Below are 23,460 nucleotides of genomic sequence, written 5' to 3' on the forward strand. Positions count from 1 at the left end.
TTTACATTCTAGCTGGCAGGAAGGCAGTTCAGAGAGATTAGTCGCCCCGAAGAAGAGGAAAAAAAGTCTATTTTGGTTATAGTAGTCAGATTTTTTGAAACTAGTCCTAAGGTTGGCTCATTTCTTTGGTCATACCTGTATAAAAACTAAACAATTTAACTCTTTTTGCTCTTCTTTAGCTTATTGAACGTCTAAAAGCTTTCACCGTAGGAAACCAACAATATTTTGTAGTTTTTTACAGTAAATTTAAACAGTTTTAAAGGCAGCCTTTTGTTTTGTCTATTTTTGTATGTATTTTTTGATGTGTAACAACATGTCCCTTGCGAGTGAAGGTTTTGCCACATACGGGGCATGGATAAGGTCTCTCTCCAGTGTGCGTTGTCTGGTGTCTGACCAAATATGAGTTATTTGTAAAGCTCTTGCCACACTGACCGCATGAGAATGGCCGTTCTCCCGTGTGTGACCTCTGGTGCACGTTAAGGTTGGAGATACAAGTGAAACCTTTGCCACATATGGTACACATATAGGCCCATTCTCCTGTGTGCGTAGCCTGATGTTTAAGGAGCCGCGAGTTATCAAAAAAGCTTTTCCCACATTCGGCGCATGTATATGGCTTCTCGCCTGTGTGGGTTCGAGTGTGTGTCACAAGAGCAGAGCTGCATGAAAATGTTTTACCACACTGTTTGCATTCATAGGGCTTCTCCCCTGTATGAGTCCTGTTATGCAGAAAGAGAGAAGAGTTACTGGTGAAGCTTTTTCCACATTCCCAGCATATATATGGCCTCTCCCCTGTATGGATTCGCTTATGTGTCGTTAGTGTGGCGCTGCTAGTAAACCTCTTGCCACAGTCGGGACATGGGTAGGGTCTTTCCCCTGTGTGGATCCGCTCATGTATCACCAGAGAACACTTTCTGGCAAAACATTTGCCGCACATGCCGCACTCAAATGGTTTCTCCCCAGTGTGGGATCGTCGATGGATAATAAGATGTGAGACGTAATTGAAGCTCCTGCCACAGTCAATACAAACACATCTTTTTTGCACGTCGAAATCCATTTTACTTTCTGATTCATCCAAAGAGCTCTCACTGCTTTCGCTGCCTTTATGTACATTTTCCCAAGTGGCTTTGTTGATACGGAACTTGACTCTATTCCCTGGCTTTTCACTGAAATACTCTTTAATTTCAGCTTCTTCTTGATCAAATTCACCAGCAACAACAAGGCTTTCCCCTGCAGTTGGGCAGGATTTGTCAGGCAGAGGATCTCTCTGATTTATTGGTTTATTCACAATACCAGCATTTTCTTCTGTATGACTTGTCCATTTTAACCCTCTGTTTGTCTCACCTCCCTTCACAATGATGCAGTCACCTGAGTAATTGAATCAACAGGATGGTTTAGTCTATGAATGACAGAGAAGTCAGGTATTTCTTGCACCCAATATTGAGCAACACTGTGCTAATGATAACATGAAGAACGTGGGTTATATAGACTACTAGCCATTCCAACTTGTAATAACGCATGGAATATCAAATATCCACTGAATATTGGAAGTATTATACAATTATTATAAGTTTTGGCATCACTCCAGATCATCAATCACAAATCATGTACCCCCAAGTGCAATGAATTTTATAAGGCGGTGAGTGAAATGAATTGTGAAATATATATATATATATATATATATATATATATATATATATATATATATATATATATATATATATATATATATATGCGCCACACAGAACCAAAGTGGCTATGTTAAACAGCACTGCCATCTAGTGTACAATTTAAAAATGTATACGTGAACAATAGGAATAGGTGTAGAAAATAATAGGGATGCACCAAATGCACTTTTCCACTTTTTTTGGATTCGGCCGAACCCCTAAATCCTTCGCAAATACTGCTGAATACGGAACCAAATCCTAAATTACATATGCAAATTAGGGGTGGGAAGGGGAAAACATTTTTTACTTCCTTGTTTTGTGACAAAAAGTCACGCAATTTCCTTCCCGCACCAAAATTTGCATATGCAAATTAGGATTAAGATTTGGTTCGGCCGGACAGAAGGATTCGGCCAAATCTGAATCCTGCTGAAAAAGGCAGAATCCTGGTCGAATCCCAAACCGAATCCTGGACTCTGTGCATCCCTAGAAAATAAGGATTACAAATCAGGTTTACCTTTACTCATGTACCAGCAAATTAAGATTTAACAGTATTCATGTCTCTAATAGTACTGCGTTATGCTCTCCATACCTCAGAAGGGGGTATACACCAGAAGAGGTGTAAACCTGTGAAAGTTGGAATAAAGCACAGGCCAATCCTGGGACTCACACTGAGGGGTGGGACCTCTGTTTATTATAGAGGAACATAAAAAGTATTGTGGGGTTTGAAACATGCAAATTAATGGGAATTCATTAGAAGTCATATTTATTTATGCAGCAAATTAAGCGGTGAGTAGTACAGTAATACATTACTACCTATGAAATGGGGAGCCTTTCTTTAGGAAATTTGTCACTCTATGCTGGGTTGCCAGGTGTCTGTCTACCTGTGTGTTAACAGGGTACTAACCAACTAACTTGTTGGAGCTTTGGGCTCCTCGGTTAGTTTAAAAATTCTCTAGAAGAAACCTTTGCTTTGGTGTCAGTGTGAATTGCTGATGGTAGAAAATATAAATCTCGCAACTGCCAGAAAATACAGGAGAAAGCAACTGTTACACAATTTATATGTTTTACTGTTAGCTATTTACACTTGCAACAATGCTAATGCATTTTCAGGAGATGCGTTGCTCAATTTCCCTGTGTTTCATCACCCTAAAGGTAAAAAGGAACATTCACTAGATTTAGAAAAACAATTTAAAATTATGCTGCCATCCTACTATTAGGCTTTTCATGTTTCATGCTTGTACTTGTATGTATATGTTTATTAGGCAAATTTGCTTCTTCCTTGGCTGCTAGGCCAAAATCTATGGACAGTGTCAATAATAGTCAGCAATGTACTGTACTGTAACACATATATCATTCCATTTTTACGCTAATAGCACTAAGGGTATTTTGGGGTATGGTAATAAGTTTGGGTACTAAGTTTGCCCAAGGGCAATAACCCATAGCAACCAATCAGCAGATAGAAATTACTAGTCACCTGTTTAAATGCAAGGATCTTATCAGTTGCCCTTGGTTACTGCTCCTGGCCAAACTTAAAGTGGTCCTGTCAACTAGACATAAAAAGCTGCCTAATGAAAGTCCTTTGCAAATTAAACATGAAACACAAATTATTTTTTTCATTAAGACATCCATACCTGTTATAAAGGTATTTAAATATTTGAGCTGTCAATCAAATATTATTTATTCTGCATCTATGCCTGAGGCCTAGAGGTGGGGCAGTCAATTACTTTCACTTTCCATTCAGCAATTCCTACCTATCACTACACTTCTCACATTGCACCTTCCCTTCTCAGGCTCTATAATTGTGTAAGGCTCTGCGCATGGGCATTACGTTCCCCATTCTGGTGCATACACAAGATTTTGGGGTGATACAAAATTTATCTTAATAACAGTGTCCACAAAATGGCTCCTGCCTGCTTGCTGTGGTAGTGTAATTCCAAGACTGAAGGAAACAACATTTAAATAATCCATATAATCTAAGTAAAGTTTATTTTGCTCAGCTAACATGATAATAAAGAATTTGGAATTATTTCTTACGAGTGACAGCTCCCCTTTAATGCCTTACATTGCATATAGGGGTTTGCCTGGTACTGCCATACAGCAAAAAAAAAAGAAAAACAGAGGCAGTCAGCAATGACGAATAAGTCCCATTCTGAGAGTCAGTGCTCTTAATGTTATTTATTTGAAAGCAACAAAATGATGACAGACAGAGCCTTCGTATGCAGAATTCCGACTTTCACTGCCTTGTGTGCAGGAGCAGTGACAAGCTGACGGGTGATTTGACCAGTGTGTAAGTCAAAATAGCTCTGTGTGACATAAGCCTATGAATGCCATAGAAAGAATTCAGTAATGCTAACATACCATCTTCATTTTCCTCATCGATTTGATCTTCGGCCTTCTTACAACTCATACTGCTGGTACCTAGCACAGTGAGAGCAAGGCAACGATCAGGGAAGTGGCATAAGCTTTATGGCGGCATCAAAAGTAACATGTTGTAAATGACTAGCATCTCTAGGGGGTGCCAAACAACTTGGTACCCCTCCTATTCTTCTCTTTTATATGTGTATATAGATATATATATATATATATATATATATATATATATATATATATATATATATATATATATATATATGAAAGAAAAGAAAGCAGTGGTCTCACGCACTCCAGGCTTTCTTTTATTTCTACAACCACTTCCCAGCACCCAAAAGTGAAAGACATTGGTATAGCTAAGGTATATATATATATATATATATATATATATATATATATATATATATATATATAGATTTGTTTATAAGGATCCGCACACCAAAATTCTTTCATCAAAACTCAGTGCTTTATTCGGTACATAGATCCGACGTTTCGGCCCACATTAGGGCCTTTTTCAAGGCCCTTGAAAAAGGCCCTAATGTGGGCCGAAACGTCGGATCTATGTACCGAATAAAGCACTGAGTTTTGATGAAAGAATTTTGGTGTGCGGATCCTTATAAACAAATCTATATATGAATTTTTGGACCCTGCACCCACAGGAATTATACTAAGTCCGGTCTACAGAGTGCGGTCGTTTTACACAGACTATATATATATATATATATATATATATATATATATATATATATACAGTAGATGATAGATGGATATATATAGAAAATCCATACATCTTACAATCTATGGCCGGTAAGCGATGAAAGGTGCGATATGACTCTGTTAAAGTATATTTTATTATATACACTGCACTGGCAAAACATGGCATCTTACTCCCTGTCAGTGGACGACTTGATATATACCTTTGGGATGTATAAAACAACAGTATAATGTACTTGATGGAAAGAATCCTATTGGGTTTATATAATGTGTAAATGATTTTAGCAGCCTTAAGGTATGGAGATCCAAATTACAGAATGATCCCTTATTCAGAAACGCCAGGTTCCAAGCATTCCGGATAATGGAACCTGTGTTAAAAAAGGCAAACACATGCACAGACAAACAAATTTTTAGGCATTGTACATATATTTTTTTTTCCTGTGTACTATGTTTATTACATTCCCACCTATAGGTGTTATTTAGATTTATGCCTTTCTATTGTATCATATTTAAGATATAATCAGGGTTACAGGTAACAGCCATCATCATGTGACTGACATTAATTATATTTCTCTTCAGGTCACCTGGTATTGAAACAATATTCTTGTTGCTAGGGAAAGGAGGACTCTAGCAACCAAATGACAGTTTCTATCAACAAAGAAATTAAAGACCATTTGGAAACTGTTTAATGGGGATATACTGCGTCATTCTCCTCTTCTTGTATGATATGCCCCTTCCTTTGCATGTATAGTGCCCCAGGAAAAAAATGGTTTAAATTGGGTTTTTACCTCTTAAAAATGTAAATATAGTGGAGCTGCAGACAGATCCTCTCTGCCCGGTGTCTGGGCTAAAATGAGGGCTAGGCGTGTCCTTTTATTCTCCCACAGGAAGTGGTAATAACTGTGAGTGACAAGGAACACTGTGCAATAGCAGCCCAAGCCCTGCACAAGTCCCGCCCCACTTCTCTCAGCATCTCTCAGCACAATTCTTGTGTGTGCCTTTCTCTCTCTGCTCCTGATCAAACGTGTCGCATTGTAAATTCTCGTCAAGTTGCAGCTCCCCTGACCTGTAAAGTTCTATTGTGTCCCCATTATTCACTCTCATATGTCATTGGCAGCAGCATCTCCTATATATGACATTTAACATGAAGCAAAACCAGCCATTGTGTTCTTACTGTCAAATAATCACTGCACTTGGATTTTTACTGAGCAAACTAATTTATTCACAGACAAATGGTCACCCCCTGTCCCTAGCAGACGAGAGCCCACGTTTTTCACCTTGCCCTGCTGTCAGTGAGTGGGTGTGGGTCCTTTGCAGGTTATTAACGTGTATTTTTATAGTGCCAACATATTCCGCAGTGCTGTACAATAAATGGGTTTATACAAAGAAAATACAGAGTTACATACATAGCGACCTGTAAATGATACAAAAGGTAAAGAGCACAGCCCTGCCTGTTTTTATCAGAGCCAGGACCGGACTGGCAATCTGTGGGTTCTGGCAAATGCCAGAGGGCCTGCTGTAAGTTGCCATAGACAGTCACTCTTTATTGGGCTGGTGGGGGGCTGTTTGGGTCTCTGTGTAGCTGAAATGCCAGGGCCTATTTTGAATCTCAGTCCAGACCTGATCAGAGCTATAGTCACGAGGGCTGGGGGGAAGCCGTGTACACTTTTTTCAGGTACACATGTTAAGGTGGCCATAGACGCAAAGATCCGCTCGTTTGGCAACATTGCCAAACGAGCCGATCTTTCCCCGATATGCCACTAACAGGCATGGCTATATCGGGGGTAATCTGAACGTTCGGCCCTATGGCTGAACAATCGGATTACGATGAGAGCGCAATGGGCTCCGGGCCTCCGGCGGGACAGAATCAAACCTGTCCGATCGACCAATCTCGAAAAATGTCGGGATTCTCCACACACGGTCCGAAAATCATACGAATCCTTGATTCATATGATAGGATCTTTACGTCTATGGCCAGCTTTAAGCTGCATTGAACCCACCAGCATTGCACAGTAGTGATGTGTGTGCAGGCCCAAAACCCGTCGGTTTGTTTTGCAGGTCGGCTGGTTCGGGCTGACTCCTACACAAAATCTTTTGGTCAGCGTTGAGCTCTTCTCCTGCTGTCCCTGCCCGTGACCTAGCACTGCCGGCTTCCGGCGACTACATTATAAACTCGTGCCCGCCCCTTTTGTGACATCACTGTGGGTCAGGCGTGGGTCCATAAATAGAGGGGGAACGCCGGGCGGTTGCAGGTTAGGATCGGGTCAATAATTTCTCAACCCGCACAACATTACAGCTCAGTACACCAGCACAGGATGTAGAACGTGTCCCAGACACATGTGATTAGTGACTTTGTACTGAGGGACACAGTTTTGCACTCCCTTAGTGCTCTTGCACTTGTATCCAGAGCATAAGTACATGTCCCTGTGACACATACTTCATACATTTTTTGCCCTTTTCTTGCTGGACAGCCCCTTAAAGGAGAATTCAATCCTACAGTTAAAAAAACCCTACCCTACAAAGACCCCCTCCCTCCATCCCCAGCCTAAGTATCACCCCAGGCAAATGACCCTAACATTTTACTTACCCCTCGTTGCAGATTAAGGTATCGGAGTTCACAGGTGCCATCTTCTTCTCTTCGGAATGAGACCGGCATGTTGGTGCATGCGCATTTGTCGCGACAACTGTGCATGCGCCGAAACTCACAAAAATTGCAGAAGTGCCGGTCTCATTACAAAGACTACCGAAGCGTCTGAAGATGATGCCAGTGAACTCTAATGCATGAATCTGCACCAAGGGGTAAGTAAAATGTTAGGGGCATTTGCCCAGGGTAACACTTAGGCTGAGGGAGGCGGGAGGGGGGTCTATGTAGGTTAGGGGTAGGGGTTTTAGTTTAGGGTTGAATTCTCCTTTAAATGTTTGTAAGAACCTCTTGAGGAAAGGAAGGGGAATACAGGCATACAGTAGGTATGTCATGGAACGCTTGGGAGGTTACCAATGTCTCTGTAATAAAATGCAGGGTGACACCACTGTGTCTATCATAAAGTGCAGAGGGCACGCTGAGTCTGTCATAAAATGTAGAGGGCACCGCTGTCTATTATAAAGTGCAGAGGGCACCACTGAGTCTATCATAATGTGCAGAGGGCATCACTGTCTTTATCATAGAATGTAGGGGGGCTCAAATGTCTCTGTCATAAATTGCACAGATGGTACCACTGTTTCTGTCATAAGATACACAGTGTGTTTTGGGGGCCACCATTGTGTTGTCTTTCATGAAATACCTAGGGTCCCCACTGTGTGTGTCATGAAACGTTCGAGACCACATATAAGCCATCCATGGCTAATAAACAGGCTAGGAGCCGTTTTAAATTTAAAGCGTGTGTGTGTCTTATTTTGTTGATTTTTTTGTAAAGGGCCACCATGCCTAGAGAAACACTACTCATTTACTTTTGCTTGTTTTGGAGTAAAATCTTCATTCTTTGGCCACAGCTGTCTGTCAGTGTAGGAACCATAGTGTGCCTGTCACACGAAAAATGTAAAAAGGGGTGTGTTTTTGTTAACTGGGAGTGGTATTTTGGTGGTGTATCTGCAAACCTTGGTGAAAGGCATTTTATTTTCAGTGTTTCTGTTGCACGGACTGGGAGGCATTCAAGCAGGACCACGATGTTTGTAAAACAAAAAGTGCCTTGTCTTCACTGCATTTTGGGAAAATAATTCCCATTTCTGCCTATATAGCTGAGGTAGAGGGGTGTATTATACAGGCAGTGAAGTATCTTCAAGAGATACTGACACCAGAAATTAAACTCTTTTTTTTTTCTATCATAATATTGCCTTTGAAAGCAACTTAAAACTTTGCCATAAAGTATTTGTACAATGCTTTTACATTACCCGTCTGATGCCCCATGTTCCTGCAGCAGGAGTCCATTAGCATTAGAAACTCTAACTGATAGGCTGAGATGGGACAGTGAGGTTGGCAAAACATTCAGGTTTAGAAACTTTAAACCGGAGTCAAAAAACTGGACGGCGCAACCTATATCCTGGATTGGAAGGATTAACGTCATTAAGATGAACATTATGCCACGCCTACTGTATATGTTTCAATGCATTCCTTTATCATACCCAACGACATGGCTGAAAGCATTCCAATCCCTTATAACCAATTTTGTATGGAACAACCATCCCCCCAGATTGAGATCTACAATTTTATATAAGACAAAGACAGGAGGAGGGCTTGCTGTCCCAAACTGTACCAGATACCTAAGGGCAGTAATCCTTGCTAGGGTGGTAGACTGGTCTTTCCATCTAGATAACAAGGGGTGGATCGAAATAGAACAGCAATCTACAGCCACACATCTGCTTCACCTGCCATGGATAGACAAATTACATCGTAGGATAATTCATAACTCTCATCCTCTACTTAACAGCACATTAACAATATGGGATAGGGCCTACAAAAGTTCAAATATCACAGCTTGGCCTTCACCATTAACCCCAATTACAAACAACCCTGCATTCACTGCTGCAATTCACTCCACTGAACTCAAGGAGTGGCTTGTGGATGGACATCTACAGTTTTTCCATCTACTCGACAATGGGCGATTAGCTGATTTACCACTTCTCCGGAAGGCTAGACCTACGGCAGTTTTACAGGATTACCAATATTGCCAGATACGACACTTCTACGGGTATTTAGGCAGAACTGATAAGTTGGGTAGGCCTCTCACCCTGTTTGAAAGGATTTGTAGTAGTGCAACACCACCAAAACATATTATATCTGCCCTATACAATATGCTTGACAGTGATAACAAGAAAGATCAATTAACCTTTCTACTAGCCTGGGAACATGACTTAGATATAGAAATACCAGAAAACTCATACAAAGATCTGATTAGAAACATGATATATAGCTCACGATGTTGCAAGATACAGGAGCTTAATTATAAAATCTTGAGCAGATGGTACTACACAAGACATATCCAGCTACAAGCAATATATGCTGGAGATGCAAAAGGGAAGTAGGAACGCTAATGCACACTTTTTGGAGCTGCCCTGACCTCTCAAGCTTTTGGTCAGCAATCATACATGCTTGCTCCCAGATCCTAGGCAGAGATGTACCAGCCTCTCCGGCACGCACGTTGCTTTTCTGGGATGAGGAAACCAAGGAAGGGGTCCCGGACTTCATACTGGAAAGACATTTACTTAATGCGGCCAAAATTCTTATCCCTAGGATGTGGAAATCCTCCACTCCTCCAACTACTAAGAATTGGAAATCGCCAAGTTTGAGGAACTTTCTACAGTCTCCGGCAATCACTACTCAAAGTTTAGGGACACTTGGATCCGATGGTTCCTGTATAAAGATTTGTCTGAAAACAAACAATTAGTAAGCCCATAACACACTCACTTAATTCCTGAAATAACAACATACATTTACAAGAGACCCCTCTCCTAGACTAGGCATTCCTAGTCCCTTCCCTTTTGACATGATTATCCATTCTTATATCTCTTGTATTGAATTGCTGTGCCTACATAGATTAGTACTTCAAACTATTTGCTGTGGATTTTTATGCTGACAAAATGTGGAAACTCTCTGCAAATTCACGCCTGGCAAATAAATTTGCCTCCTTAACTAGCAACTACAAGTAAGACAAATGTTGACTACTGTATATTAAAAATGTACCAGCAAATATAGAGATGTGATAATGGTGGAGCTCACCCAAGACATGCAGCCTCTCCTCGCCAGTCTTAATATATTAAAAATGTAACAGAGAATTTTTTTTAAGTGCTGCACTGTGGTCACACATTATACTAGAGGTACAATTTTGCCATAATAGTTACATTACTATAATGTTGCATGAGTATTCTAAACATCTAAACACTAGTTTTCACCCCAAAGCTGTTGCTGAATGCTGACGACTCTGAACTCACAATACACTGATAAATAACTAAAATGACAAGTGTTGCTTATAGTGGATAGTTTAGTCAAGTATCAAAGCTGTCCGTAATGTTTTATTTTTAAAGATGTTTAGGTCTAATCAGTCAGTAAAGCAATTAATAATTTGAATTAAGTTTTTATTATAATGGCGTAAATAAATGAAAATGTCTGCAAGCACATAGAAAGACAGTTATTTTTAAGACATGGTAGTGCAGGGATCATAACAACAAAATAACTATAAAAACATCATAGGATAAATATATGTTATATATATACATTTGATATGCTTTTTAATATAATTACATTTATGTATATGTTATTAAATATACTGTGATTCTACATTTAACACTATCTCTTCTCATAGACTTTATCACTTATAGAGGTACTGTAATTATAGCCTAAAATAAGTCAATGGGCTGCTGTAGAGTCAGTCTATGAAACTCAAGATCTATTGCTATCAATGGTGATATTTAGATTTTCTTCCATAGTTGCTGCCCCACACCACTGAAGGTATCATTAGCAAATAACAGACACTGATGATTCACACCTACATACTATATGTGCTGTTATGTGCACATGCTTGGCATTCTCTAAGTTACCAGCACAATGCAAGGAGCTGCTAGGTTTGGAGTGGAACTAGAAATTTTAAGTCATAATGCGATTATGTCGGCATGCAAGAGTTTAATCAATATGTTTTCTTTTCTATTGATTTAGGGTGGTTATTGGCATCCTCTCTTGCCTAACTGCACGTTAGTACAGAAGCAAATGAAAAGTTAAAGACATGTATTCTGCCTCATCATTTTCTTTCTTTTTAAAATGATTTCCAGTGCTCGTTGGCAGCTAGAGTCTTTTCTAGAGATAGGTATTCTGCACAAAAAGACTTATAGGGCTCATTTTTCAAAGTGGTGCACTTTCTATTCCAGAATTCTAGCAGAACTGTGCCTTTTGAAACCTATCACAAATCTGTAATGAAAACACATAGATAGGTTGCAGCACAGTATTATAAATAAACCTAAAAGTTCTCAAAAACATTGCTTAAAAGAAATAAATAGGGTGATTTTAGTGAAATCAACCTATATCAAAAACAAAATTTTGGGGGTTAGCAAACAATTATTCCCTGGTCACTGGTTTGCAGGCAAAGATCTAATTGTTTGCTATAGGTTTCTGCACTTGGGCAAACTGTGTGCCTTTGATTAAAGGAGTAAAATGAAAAGTGTAAATCACTGGGGGGCACCCCCTGGTGATTGTAATCAGTTACCTGATACCCCAGGCTGGTTTTCCTATTAGCAGAAAAGTGCACCAGCCCAGGGTTCTTCTTACAAAGCACCACAGAGCAATCTTCTTCTTCCGCTTCTTCATCAGTCTGTCCTCTGGGCTGTGCAATAAAATAAAAAAGAAAGAAGAAGTGGGAAGAGAATCACTCTGTGCTGGGTGCTAAAATCCCCCGGGCCAGTGCAGTATTTTGTTGACAAGAGCACAATCAACATTTGGCACCCCCCAGTGATTTTTCCTTCTCCTTTATTTATGAGTTTATGTTTTTCATAAAACTAAACATCAATAATACATGGGGAAGTAAATGAATAAAATAAATAAAAATTCATGGGGAAGTAAATGAATAAATGCTTGTTGATTCAAGGTATTCACCATAGTACAAAAGTGCATATTCCCAAAAATATATAGTGCAAAGGCTTAAGTGAATTCACTACAAGTGTAGTTGTCCCTGCCTAGGGCTGAATGTTATTGCCACCATGCTTCATCTCCTTGAAGTGTTATTTCTTCTTTTCTTTTTAGAAATCAGATCCTTCAGTGCATTCTGGATTTCTCGGTTCCTTAAACTATACATGATGGGATTAAAAAGCGGTGTTAGGACTGTGTAAATTAGCGATCTGAGTTTATTTTCCTGAAGAGCCCTTTTCCCATCTGTGAAAATATACACTGTTATTATACTTCCATAATATGTGCAAACAGTAGCCAAGTGGGAACTGCAGGTGGAAAAGGCTTTCTTTTTCCCAGCAAATGATGATATCTTAGCTATGGTTATAAATATATATAGATATGACAGAAGAACAAACAAGCAGGGTAGAAACAAAAGAAGGATCGAAAGAGTGAAGTCATCCCACTTCACAATGGCCGTGTTTGATGAAGAAAGTGCTAGAATTGGATCAATATCACAGAAAAAGTGATCAATGATATAGGATTTACAGAACTTTAACTGTAATATCATAATAAATTCACTTGGAATCAAAAAGAATCCGGTTGCCCAGGACCAAAAGATGAGATAAAAGCAGAGTTTTTGATTCATTATTGAGGAATAACGCAATGGGTGGCAGATGGCCAAATATCGATCAAAAGACATGACAGTGATAACTAAAGACTGGCTATATATTGAAATACTATGGATATAGTACTGGAAAAAGCAAGCGTTTTTATGTATTAAGCCTCCCTCTGTAAATGTGACATGGAGCAGTTTTGGTAAAATATTAGAGGTAAATAAAATGTCCACCAATGCCAAGTGTTTCAGGAAACTGTACATTGGAAAATTGAGGTTTTTACTTGTTGAAGTCAGGAGAATGATGAGCAGATTTCCCGTTAATATCACAGCATAAATCACTAGGAATATAGTAAAGATCATAATCTTGAAGTTGTATGAACCTTGAAATCCAAGCATAAGGAATTCAGTTACCCCTGAATTGTTTTCGCACATCTTCCAGGAGATAAGGGCTTCTGTACTCCTGTATCACATGAGAAAGCACAATTATTCTTTATAATCAAAAAATGTATTGACAATTGTTGAAGAACTAGACTAGTAACAAGGTAAATGAAGTGAGGTTTCAACACAGTTTGTGATAATCACACAGGTTTTAAAATACTAAAATACAATCCTTTAAAGGGAAATTGTTATTAAAATTGAAAACATAGAATTATGATATAAATCATGTTGTTTGTATTGGCACCTAGAAAAAGAAACCAACACTGAAGGGAAAAGCACTATTTTCATCCGTTTTACTGATAACTTATCTTATTTCTCCTTTGTATTTTGTAACACGAGTATTAGAGGATGTATTATTGTTGTGCTTTCCAAGGATATTAGAAGGGGTTATTTCTGTCCTTGTTACACAGGATCACTAATACATACAAAGATTCGGAAGTGCTCCAACCCAAACGCTAATTGCCATCCAATACAATTCACAATCAAGCGAGAAATGATTATGGGCCTTTATAACTTATATGTGCTCACCCATAGGGATGGGCGAATACGACCTGTTTCGTTTCGCCAAAAAACTTGGCAGGTTTGATGCTCACATCCCGAACCACTGACTTGAAACAACAATTCAATTCAGGTATTGTTGCAGGTCACTCACCTCTCCGAATTGGTGGTCCTGATGCAGTGCCCCGAACCTGCAGCCAGGGGAGACCAACCAAACTTCAGAAGAAAGAAGTGCACTGCATGGACTCTCTGACAACAAGATTAAAAACATCTTTACTTCGCTGATACACTTCCTGACACGAAATGTTTCAGTGAAATAAATCTGTTTTTAATCTTCACCTCTGTCCGAGAGTCCATGGAGTGCATGTCATTCTTCTGAAGCTTGTTAAACAGGGAAATTAAATAAAAGAGGCAATGCTTGCCATGTATGGTAACCCATAGCTACCAATCAAATGTTTTCAGCTGATACCTGCTGATGACTTTTATGGGTTACTAGATCTGGGGCACGTCCTTTTTTTACATACTTGCTTTGGATGGCAGGGGATCTTTTTGAGTGCCAAGGCTTTAATGGAAACTCTACCCGGTTTAAATTCTCTTCTGGTATCATTATTTTGGTATAGTGGGTATGGTTCATTGTCTTACCTTTAGTAAGTGCAGACATTTGGACCGGTGTCCAAACACTGGGGTTAATTTATCAATACTGGGCAAATTTGCACCAGGGCAGTATATAATAGCATACAATCAATGATGACTTTTTTCTGTCAGCTGCAGGTTGAACAACTCCTAAGCATTTCCACCATTTGAAACTCATATAGGACAGTATTTGTACAAGATAGGACTGATGGGTAAAGTCAGGAGAAAATGAAGCAGCAAAGAGAAGGTGAATGTGTGGAGACAAAAGAACATAGACAGGGTAAAAAATATAAGAATACAGGGAAGTAAAAAGAAAGCAGTTAAGTAGCAGGTAGGCATAGTGGGAGATCAATAATATGGAAGGGGTAAGACCAAGTCAATGTGGGGAATAAAAAGCCCTCACACCTTTTAATTTTACAGTTTTAAAACCTCCATTATTTCTTGTCTGGTGATCAGAGCATCGCAAAATGTTGACTCAAGGTAAAAGACGTGAAAGGACAATTATTTACTGATATAAATATGCTAATTTGATGAGATCAGAAAACGTTTTCAGATGTGAAACATTCACCTGTTCTGCTACTTTTATTTATTAAGAGGGCAGTGTATTTACAGTATATTTTCCGCAACCATCAATTTGTTCATGTCCAGAAAAAATGTATCTATTCACATCAATAAAATGTATTTAAGATAGACATTGGTTTACCCAGAACATCATTATTTAAATGCCTGGATGCATTTTTATTGGGAAAATCATTTGGATCAATATGACTTTCTAAATGGTAAAAGGGTGTACTCTAAGTAACTCTTCACAAAACAAATACATACATAATAGCTTTGGGTTTTAGAGAAAATACCAGCAGCTGCTATAATTTTTAAAACAGATTCAAACATACCTTTTTTATCTGTAGAAGTAATAAAGTATAGAAAGTAAATTATTGACTTGTTTACTGTGTTTGTGGGTGCAGAATATTCTATCTATCTACAGATGAAGCCACTTTAGTATGTGTGTTTGACACAGAATAACTAAACCCAGATATAAGTTTATAAGACACCTTACATTCGACTGCCTTTTCATTGTACTATTTTATATATACATTGGGTAAAATTTGGGATATAGGTCCTGCACACCAATCCAAAAAAAGGCTCTCCTGTACTTTCCTTACTATACTTCTCAAGCAGAAAAAGAGTTATACTGTATGAGTCAATAAAGCAGATTCCTGAATCAATTGGCATAGGAAAAACAATAGTTTTGCTACAGATAGATGTATGTGTTTTATGAATAGTAAAGGATTTTAGCAAAGGTCCTGACTACTAACTAAAGCTGTCTTTTGTAGACTGTCTGCATTATTCTTAGTTAGTTATATGTATTTTTGTTGCACTTGATAAACAAATGAAGGTTTCTACTGCAGAATATATTTATAATAAAATATTCATCTAAATAGGAACAGAGCTCATGAACAAAACTTATAGAACCTTTCAATATTTTATTTAATTATTACAGAAAGACCTAGTATCCAGAAAACCGCACATCCAAGTCACTCTGCATAACAAATCATACACCTATGCTTTTGTTTTTCGTTCTGTCAGGCATAAAACATCTCTTTTAAAAAGATTTAGCAAATGAAATACAAAATTCATTGATTAGTAAAAAATGGCATAATCTGACTTACTATTTTCTGTTCCAGACACCAAGCCTCCGAAGAAGGATTTACCTATTTAACATACAGTCTTGTCTTTAGTTCTTTTGAATTTGTGAGATTTAAAAAGTAAAGCTGTATGCAAGTTGTAACGATCTACTTGATCTCAACCGAGTTAGTTCTAATGGTTACAGGATCATGCCCTTTTATATGTCTCCCACTGCAGGGTAAACAGCCCATTATATGGTTTGCAGTAATATTTTGGTAACTATAGCTGCCCCATGGGAGTAATTAAAAGACCAGGGAAAACAATGCGATACATGTTTGTTTAATTAATAAAGAGAACAAACAAGAAACAACTAATTAATGCATTTGTATGTCTTCTACATGCATGTACGTTACCAATATTTTGCAAGGCACTGTGCAGTGATTAGTGACAATAATTAGTAACAGTGACAGTAATTAGTAAAATTCACATTTTAGATTGTGTGGCTTAAAGGGGAACAACCCCCTCCATATATTTAACTGGTTGCTGCGCCTGGCAGAGGCTCCCTGGCCTAATCAAATCTGCATCAGTGACTAACCTTAATGGGGTTATTTACTAAAATCCAAATTTATCTCATAATAATAATAAAAACTCCCACGCCCAATTTTAGATTATTTATTTAAAAAAAACTTGATTTAATTGGATTGTGCAAAAACTCAATTAAACCAAGCAAAAACTTGAATCGTATGAATTTTTTGGGCTTTTCTCAAATTGCTCAATATTATAAATTTTTCCTGAAAACCCCAAAAAAGTCGGATTTTCTGGCTAAACCCAGCACAGACCACAATAACTTCAAATTGGAATAGGTGCCTCTCCCATTGACTTATACAGGACCTTGACAGGTCTGAGATTGAAGATTTTCAGATTCTGACTTTTTGCAGCATCATAAATCTCGAAAATATCAAGTTTCTTTTTCCTTCTAAAAATTTGAGTTTTCTAGTGAAAACTCAAATTTTTGGAGATTTCACAAATTCTACTTTTAACAGTGCTTTAACTGCAGATTTTGTTTCTGGTCCTGGGTATTAGTTGAAAATGGGGAGTGCAGGATGGAGGACCCATGGACTTTTTAGGGCAGGCACTGATGCAGTTAAGGTGGCGTCAAGGGTGTCTCTACTGGGGGTGACCAGTTAAAAATTGGGATTGGGTTCTGTTCTTCTTTAAAAAAGCACTGCGCTTTTTCTGTTTTACCTTTGGATATGTCTACTGGAAATATTGAGCTGTGAATGCAACGTTATATTCTTCTTGCTCTGTGTAACTGACTTTGCAGTCATTTTAAGACTTTTGTAAGCCTCAGTTTTCATAAGTATAGGTATGGGACCTGTAATCCAGAATGCTCAGGGCCTATTTTTTTCTGGATAGTTTTTTTTCCCATAATTTGGATCTCTATACTTTGGGGGTTATTTATCAAGCTCCGAATATCCGAACCTCGAATAATGGGGGAAGGTCCCAGTGTCTGCACTGATGTCCGTACCGATATCCTATGATTTCTGGGTTTTGGCGCAAAAAAATCTGAAAACTCGTATCGTAGTTTTCATTGTTTTCGGGGAAGGCTCCGAAGTTTTGCCCGACCTTATTTTTTCGGGCTTTTTCCTTCACAAATAAGCTCCATTTGGGAATTTGGAGTTGGATATTAGAAATAGTGAGATAAGTTTGGACCTTGATAAATAACCCCCTTTGTGTTCTAAAAAATTATTTAAATATTGATTAAACCCAGTAGGATTGTTTTGCCAGCAATAAGTATGAATTACTATAAGGATTAATTACTATAAGGATGACTTTACTTACTATTCTGCCCTGTGGCTGTTTTTTTGGTGATGGGATTGCAGGGCAATACTCAGCAAGAATTTCTTCATAGGTTGTGAAAAGGTTGATATTTTCAGATAATCTAATCTATTTAAATGGAGTGGCATAGTGACACATGGTGAGCCATCTGAACCAAGATGTGGTCTTACTTACATTTTACTAAAGTATATTCCTCTTCTGAGTTTTGGTAAGCCATTTATATAGACATTCTTCCCCATTGCATTTGATTAGAAAATCACCCATTGATCTTCAGTTCATAATCTGATATACTGCTTCACTTTCCTTTCCATATCTTATTTTTCTTATTTGAAGAGTTACCCTTCATCAGCACTCCAATGCTTACAGTATGTCTCATGTCCATTCAATAATTATCTCTATGGGGCAGATTCACTAACCCGCGAAAAGTCGCACCCATCGGTACACTTCACCAGACAAAAATTCGCTCAGACAACGCTAATTCACTAAAATGCGTAGTTTCTTTGTGGGCGTCGAACGCTGGTGACTTTTCGCTAGCGTTATTTCGGGAATGCGAGCAATCCAAAGCAAAGATTCGCTAGCGTTCATTTCTGCCTATTGCAAATTCGCTAGAGATCTTGCGTTCAGGTTAATTTGCATATGGCAGGAAATTTAAAGTTGAATGGACGTCTTTATGTTATATGTTGCAGCAAATACATTACATTTCCACTGTTAATTTCACAAGTCCAGGGAACCTTAATAAAGACAATAGAGTTGTTATATTGCCCTACACATGAGGCTACTGTATAGTTAATATTTTATAGTGTATATTAGAAAATGTAAGGGGGAAACCGGTTACCCAAAAAAAATTTTTTTAGGACCTTTGCAGGCTATCACTCTGAAAAAAGGAAAATATCCCAGCGTTTTTTGAACCTTGATGCTTTTTTCACTCACAGAATATGATGTAAGTAAAAGAAGATTGAGGAAGATCTATGCTCTCCAGTGCACTTCATCTGGTCTGAGCTGGCGAAAGCAAGTCTGCTGAAAGAGGTAACGTTCAGTAAAATCCGCATTTTAGTGAATTTGCGAAATAACATCCATTCGCCAGAGAGATTTGTCCCCCTATATCTTTTCTCTATATCGTTACCACACACAGACACTCTAGCTTAAAAGAGCCCACTCACAACACTTCACTTCACTTTACAGATACAATTAACACAACCAAAACACTTTTAACAACCAATATTTGTCTTAGCAGCTAAAACTCTGGTAAGCTATATTTCCCTCTTTCCTACAGATGATGGTATATTGGAAATATGTAAAGACAAGAGGTCCTCTGCACTCAACCCATTATCAGGACATTAAGGATATTGAGACATTTTGAGCTCTGTGCTACTAAACATGTCCTCCCTCTTAAACAAAACAGGGATTGTTTGTCCATACTGTATATTGCAATATACTTAAGCTGGTCAACTACTTCAAAATCATCCATTGTCTGGCCAGTCCTACACTGACTTTAACTTGATTAATTTAGAATTCTCCTGTTTCATTATACATTTTACTACACAGGGAGGCAAATTTACTTAAGGTTGAATATCGAGGGTTAATTAAGCCTCGATATTCGACTGCCGAATTGAAATCCTTCAACTTCGATTATCGAAGGCGAAGGATTTACCTCAATTTGTTCGATCAAACGATTAAATCCTTCGAATCGTTCGATTCAAAGGATTTTAATCCATCGATCGAACGATTTTTCTTCGACCAAAAAAAGATAGCAAAGCCTTTCCCATAGGCTAACATTGACTTCGGTAGGGTTTTAGGTGGCGAACTAGGGGGTCGAATTTTTTTTTAAAGAGACAGTACTTCGACTATCGAATGGTTGAATAGTCGAACAATTTTTAGTTCGAATCGTTCGATTCGAAGTCGTAGCCGAAGGTCGAAATAGCCAAAAAAAACATTCGAAATTCAAGGTTTTTTTTCCTCTATTCCTTCACTCGAGCTAAGTAAATGGGCCCCAGGGACTAAGGGGTATATTTATCAAAGAGTGAAGTTAATAGTGAAGTTCCGCCACTAGAGTGAAATTCCGCCACTCCCCATTCATTTCTATGGGATTTTTAAAGGCGTATTTATCAAAGGGTGAACTTTCACTTTCACCCATTGATAAATAGGCCTATCAAAATCCCATAGAAATGAATGGAGAGCTGCGGAATATCACTCTAGTGGTAGAACTTCACTCTTTGATAAATTTACCCCTAAGATACCTGCAACTTGATTTCAATTTTTAAACTGCTTTGTATTGGTCACCACTGGGATTACCTGACTGGAAAATGATAGGAGCTACAACATGGAGCTGACCACTGCACCTGTATAAACTGTTACAAAAAGGGGAAAGTTGTGCTCACCTCTAAGTGGGTTATTTAATAAAGGTCGAGTTGTGTTTTCCCAAAAAATTTTAGTTTTTAGAGGGTAGTTTTACTACCCTTAAATTTTTAGAGATTTATTATGCCCCAAAGCTGCTAAAAGCCCAAATCCAAAAATACTCCATCTAAAACCGGTTTAGGTCATGTAGAAGTCAACGCAGAGGTTAATTGAACCATTTGACATTTGATGTTTTTAGCCTTCATGAGTTTTAGTTTTTTTAAAGTGGTTTGAGCTCGAGAACTCGATCAATTCAAGGGAGTATATTTATCAAAGAGTGAAGTTAGAGATCACCACAGTAGAGTGAAATATCGCTAGAGTGACATATCGCCTCTCTCCATTCATTTCTATGGGATTTTTAAAGGCGTATTAATCAAAGGGTGTAAGGGAAAGTTCACCATTTGATAAATACGCCTTTAAAAATCCAGTAGAAATGAATGGAGAGAGGCGGTATTTCACACTAGTGGACTGTGGTGATCTTTAACTTCACTCTTTGATAAATATACCCCCTTTTTAGCCTATAACTCGATCAATTTGAAGCATTCAAGTTTTTTCCGCCGATTGCATTCAGTCGAGTTTTTTACGTTGAAGGTTTTTTCATAAATAAATAAACATTCCTCTCAAACTCGACCTTTAATAAATAACCCCCTAATCAACCCCTAATCAACCCCTAATAAATATGCTAAAGACATTACGACATTCTGCTCATTTGTGCACATTTATGTATTGAAATTATGTGTTTTAGGGGGCTATTTATCAAATTCCGTATTTACCTCAATATTTTCTGCTACAAACGCCAATCAAATCCGCTTGGGTTTGTTTACACTTATTTATTATTACATTTTCCCAAAAATTTGATTTGCGGTAAAAAAAAAATCAGATTTTCACGATTTTTTGGGATTTTTTCATCGAATTTTCACGATTTATTCTGAATTTTCACCCGAAAACTTTGGGGTATTGCACGAAACAAAGTGCAAATCAAAAATCATTGGGACTTCTCCCCTTCAGATTTGGACTTTTCCATCCTCTGGGTTTAATATATTCCCGAAAAATTCTTGATTTTTTAAAAGTCCCATTTTATATAAAAAAATCACACATTTTTCGTGATTTTTGCATTCAGAGTTTAGTAAAAACCCGTTAGTATTACTTAATTCAGTGTATTGTAAATAATATGTTATATGTTAAAATACAAGTATTGTACATCCTTGTTTTAAACCGATCATTACAGAAATAGACACCACACAAAGATCACACATTTGTAAATATTAACCCATTTATTTTATTATAAACACATAGGTTGTTCCCCCTTTCCATTAAAGGGGTGGTTCACCTTTACAGTAACTTTTAGTATGGCCATTTATAGGAAATGTTTTAGTTGATATTCATTATTTATTTTTTATAATTTTAAAATTATTTGCATTTTACTTCCGACTTTTTCCAGCTTTCTAGATAACAAATCCTTTACACATTTATAGTTATTGCTACTTTTTATTACTCATCTTTCTATTCAGGCCTCTCCTATTCATATTCTTGTCTCTTATACAAATTAATACATGGTTGCTAGGGAAATTTAAACCCTAAAAACCAGACAGCTGAAATTGCAAACTGGAGAGCTATAACCCAAAGCTAAATAACCCAAAGACTAAATATAATAAAAATTAAACCCAATTCCAAATTGTCTCAGAATATCACTCTCTACATCATTCTAAAGGTTAATTTAAAGGTGAACAACCCCACCTAGTTCTCCATTTGGTAATACTAATAATGGATTGAAGCAGAATTTAAATAATCCCTTCAATCTTTGAATTTCTGTTAAAGTTAAACAATTTCCAGTATCTATTTTTTGATGATCTGCACTTTGAGATATGGGCTTGCAGTTATCATTGATTGACAGCTTCTGATTCTTGCATGTTATCTATTAATTGGCAAATATAAAGTAGCATTGAACTGGACAATATGCATTACAGAGAAATTTATTACACCCTATTAATTGTGAGACGGTGTGCTGAGTCTTTTTTTTGAAGATTAACAATTTAAACAGAATTTTGCTGCTGCAGTGGTTTAATCTGTGCATGTCCTTTCATGTGTAAGTGGTTACTCACATTATTATATTTTATTTTACAAGGTTGATATATATTGCCATACAAATATATATACTGTTTTTTAGCCTTTACAAAAATGTGTTGATTGTTACCTGGGCTATACATTTTCATTTTTGTTTGTTTCTTTTTGTTTGTTTATAACTTAATGTTTTTTAGGGACCAATATTCATGGATAAAAACAAATAGTCTGAACCCTTACTTATGTTGTTTTACAAAATAGTTTGTATAGGGAGTTCTGAATCTCCTTGTTCCTCATACTATATAAAATAGGATTAAGGAAAGGAGTAAACACAGTATATAGCAAAGATTTGAATTTACCTTCATTGGGCGTGTCTTGCCAAAATGGAAATGCATATATAGTAATCATAGTTCCATAGTATGTACATATTGTAACAAGGTGAGTGCTACAAGTGGAAAAAGCTTTCTTTTTACCAGAAGTGGTTGAGATGTTCAGGATGGCCTCAAAAATACAAATATATGATATAATGACAATGACAAATGGAACAATTATGACAAGAACAGCAAGTACAAAATCTTCCAGTTGTACCCTGTAGATGTCTGTTGAAGCGATGGCAAGGACAGGAGCTAAGTCACAAAAGAAATGGTCAATAACATTGGAGCCACAGAACTTGAGTTGTGACATTAAAGTAAATTCACTTGGAAGAAGGATGAAGCTAGTAGCCCATGACCAGAAAATGAGTAAAGAACAAACCTTTGAGTTCATAATAGATAAATACCGCAAGGGATAGCATATTGCAAGGTAACGATCAAAAGCCATTGATGTGAGAATCAGAGATTGGGCAATTATTGAGAAGGAATGAAAGAAGTACTGGGTGAAGCAGCCCGCTGTCGTTATGTTTCCTCCATCATTTAACATCACATACAGCATGTTAGGTATGATATTGGTGGTGAACAGAATGTCTGCAAGAGCCAAGTGCTTTAGAAAGGAATACATGGGGTTCTTAAGATTTGGGCTTG

The 23,460-nt window shown here is 37.7% G+C and overlaps 1 protein-coding gene across 1 annotated transcript; it reads right to left on the bottom strand.

The window, feature by feature from the left end:
- On the bottom strand, positions 1–5,618 carry LOC108699309 (zinc finger protein 239). Its single transcript, XM_018231318.2, has 3 exons — positions 5,537–5,618; positions 4,023–4,082; positions 1–1,365 (listed from the first exon to the last, which is right to left on the bottom strand). Exons 2-3 carry the CDS (start codon positions 4,069–4,071, stop codon positions 257–259), a joined length of 1,158 nt encoding a protein of 385 aa, XP_018086807.1. The 5' UTR covers positions 4,072–4,082; positions 5,537–5,618; the 3' UTR covers positions 1–256.
- Positions 5,619–23,460: the final 17,842 nt, after the last annotated feature.

Source organism: Xenopus laevis, chromosome 8L, assembly GCF_017654675.1.
Source record: "Xenopus laevis strain J_2021 chromosome 8L, Xenopus_laevis_v10.1, whole genome shotgun sequence".
In the NCBI taxonomy this organism is placed as follows: Eukaryota; Metazoa; Chordata; class Amphibia; order Anura; family Pipidae; genus Xenopus; species Xenopus laevis.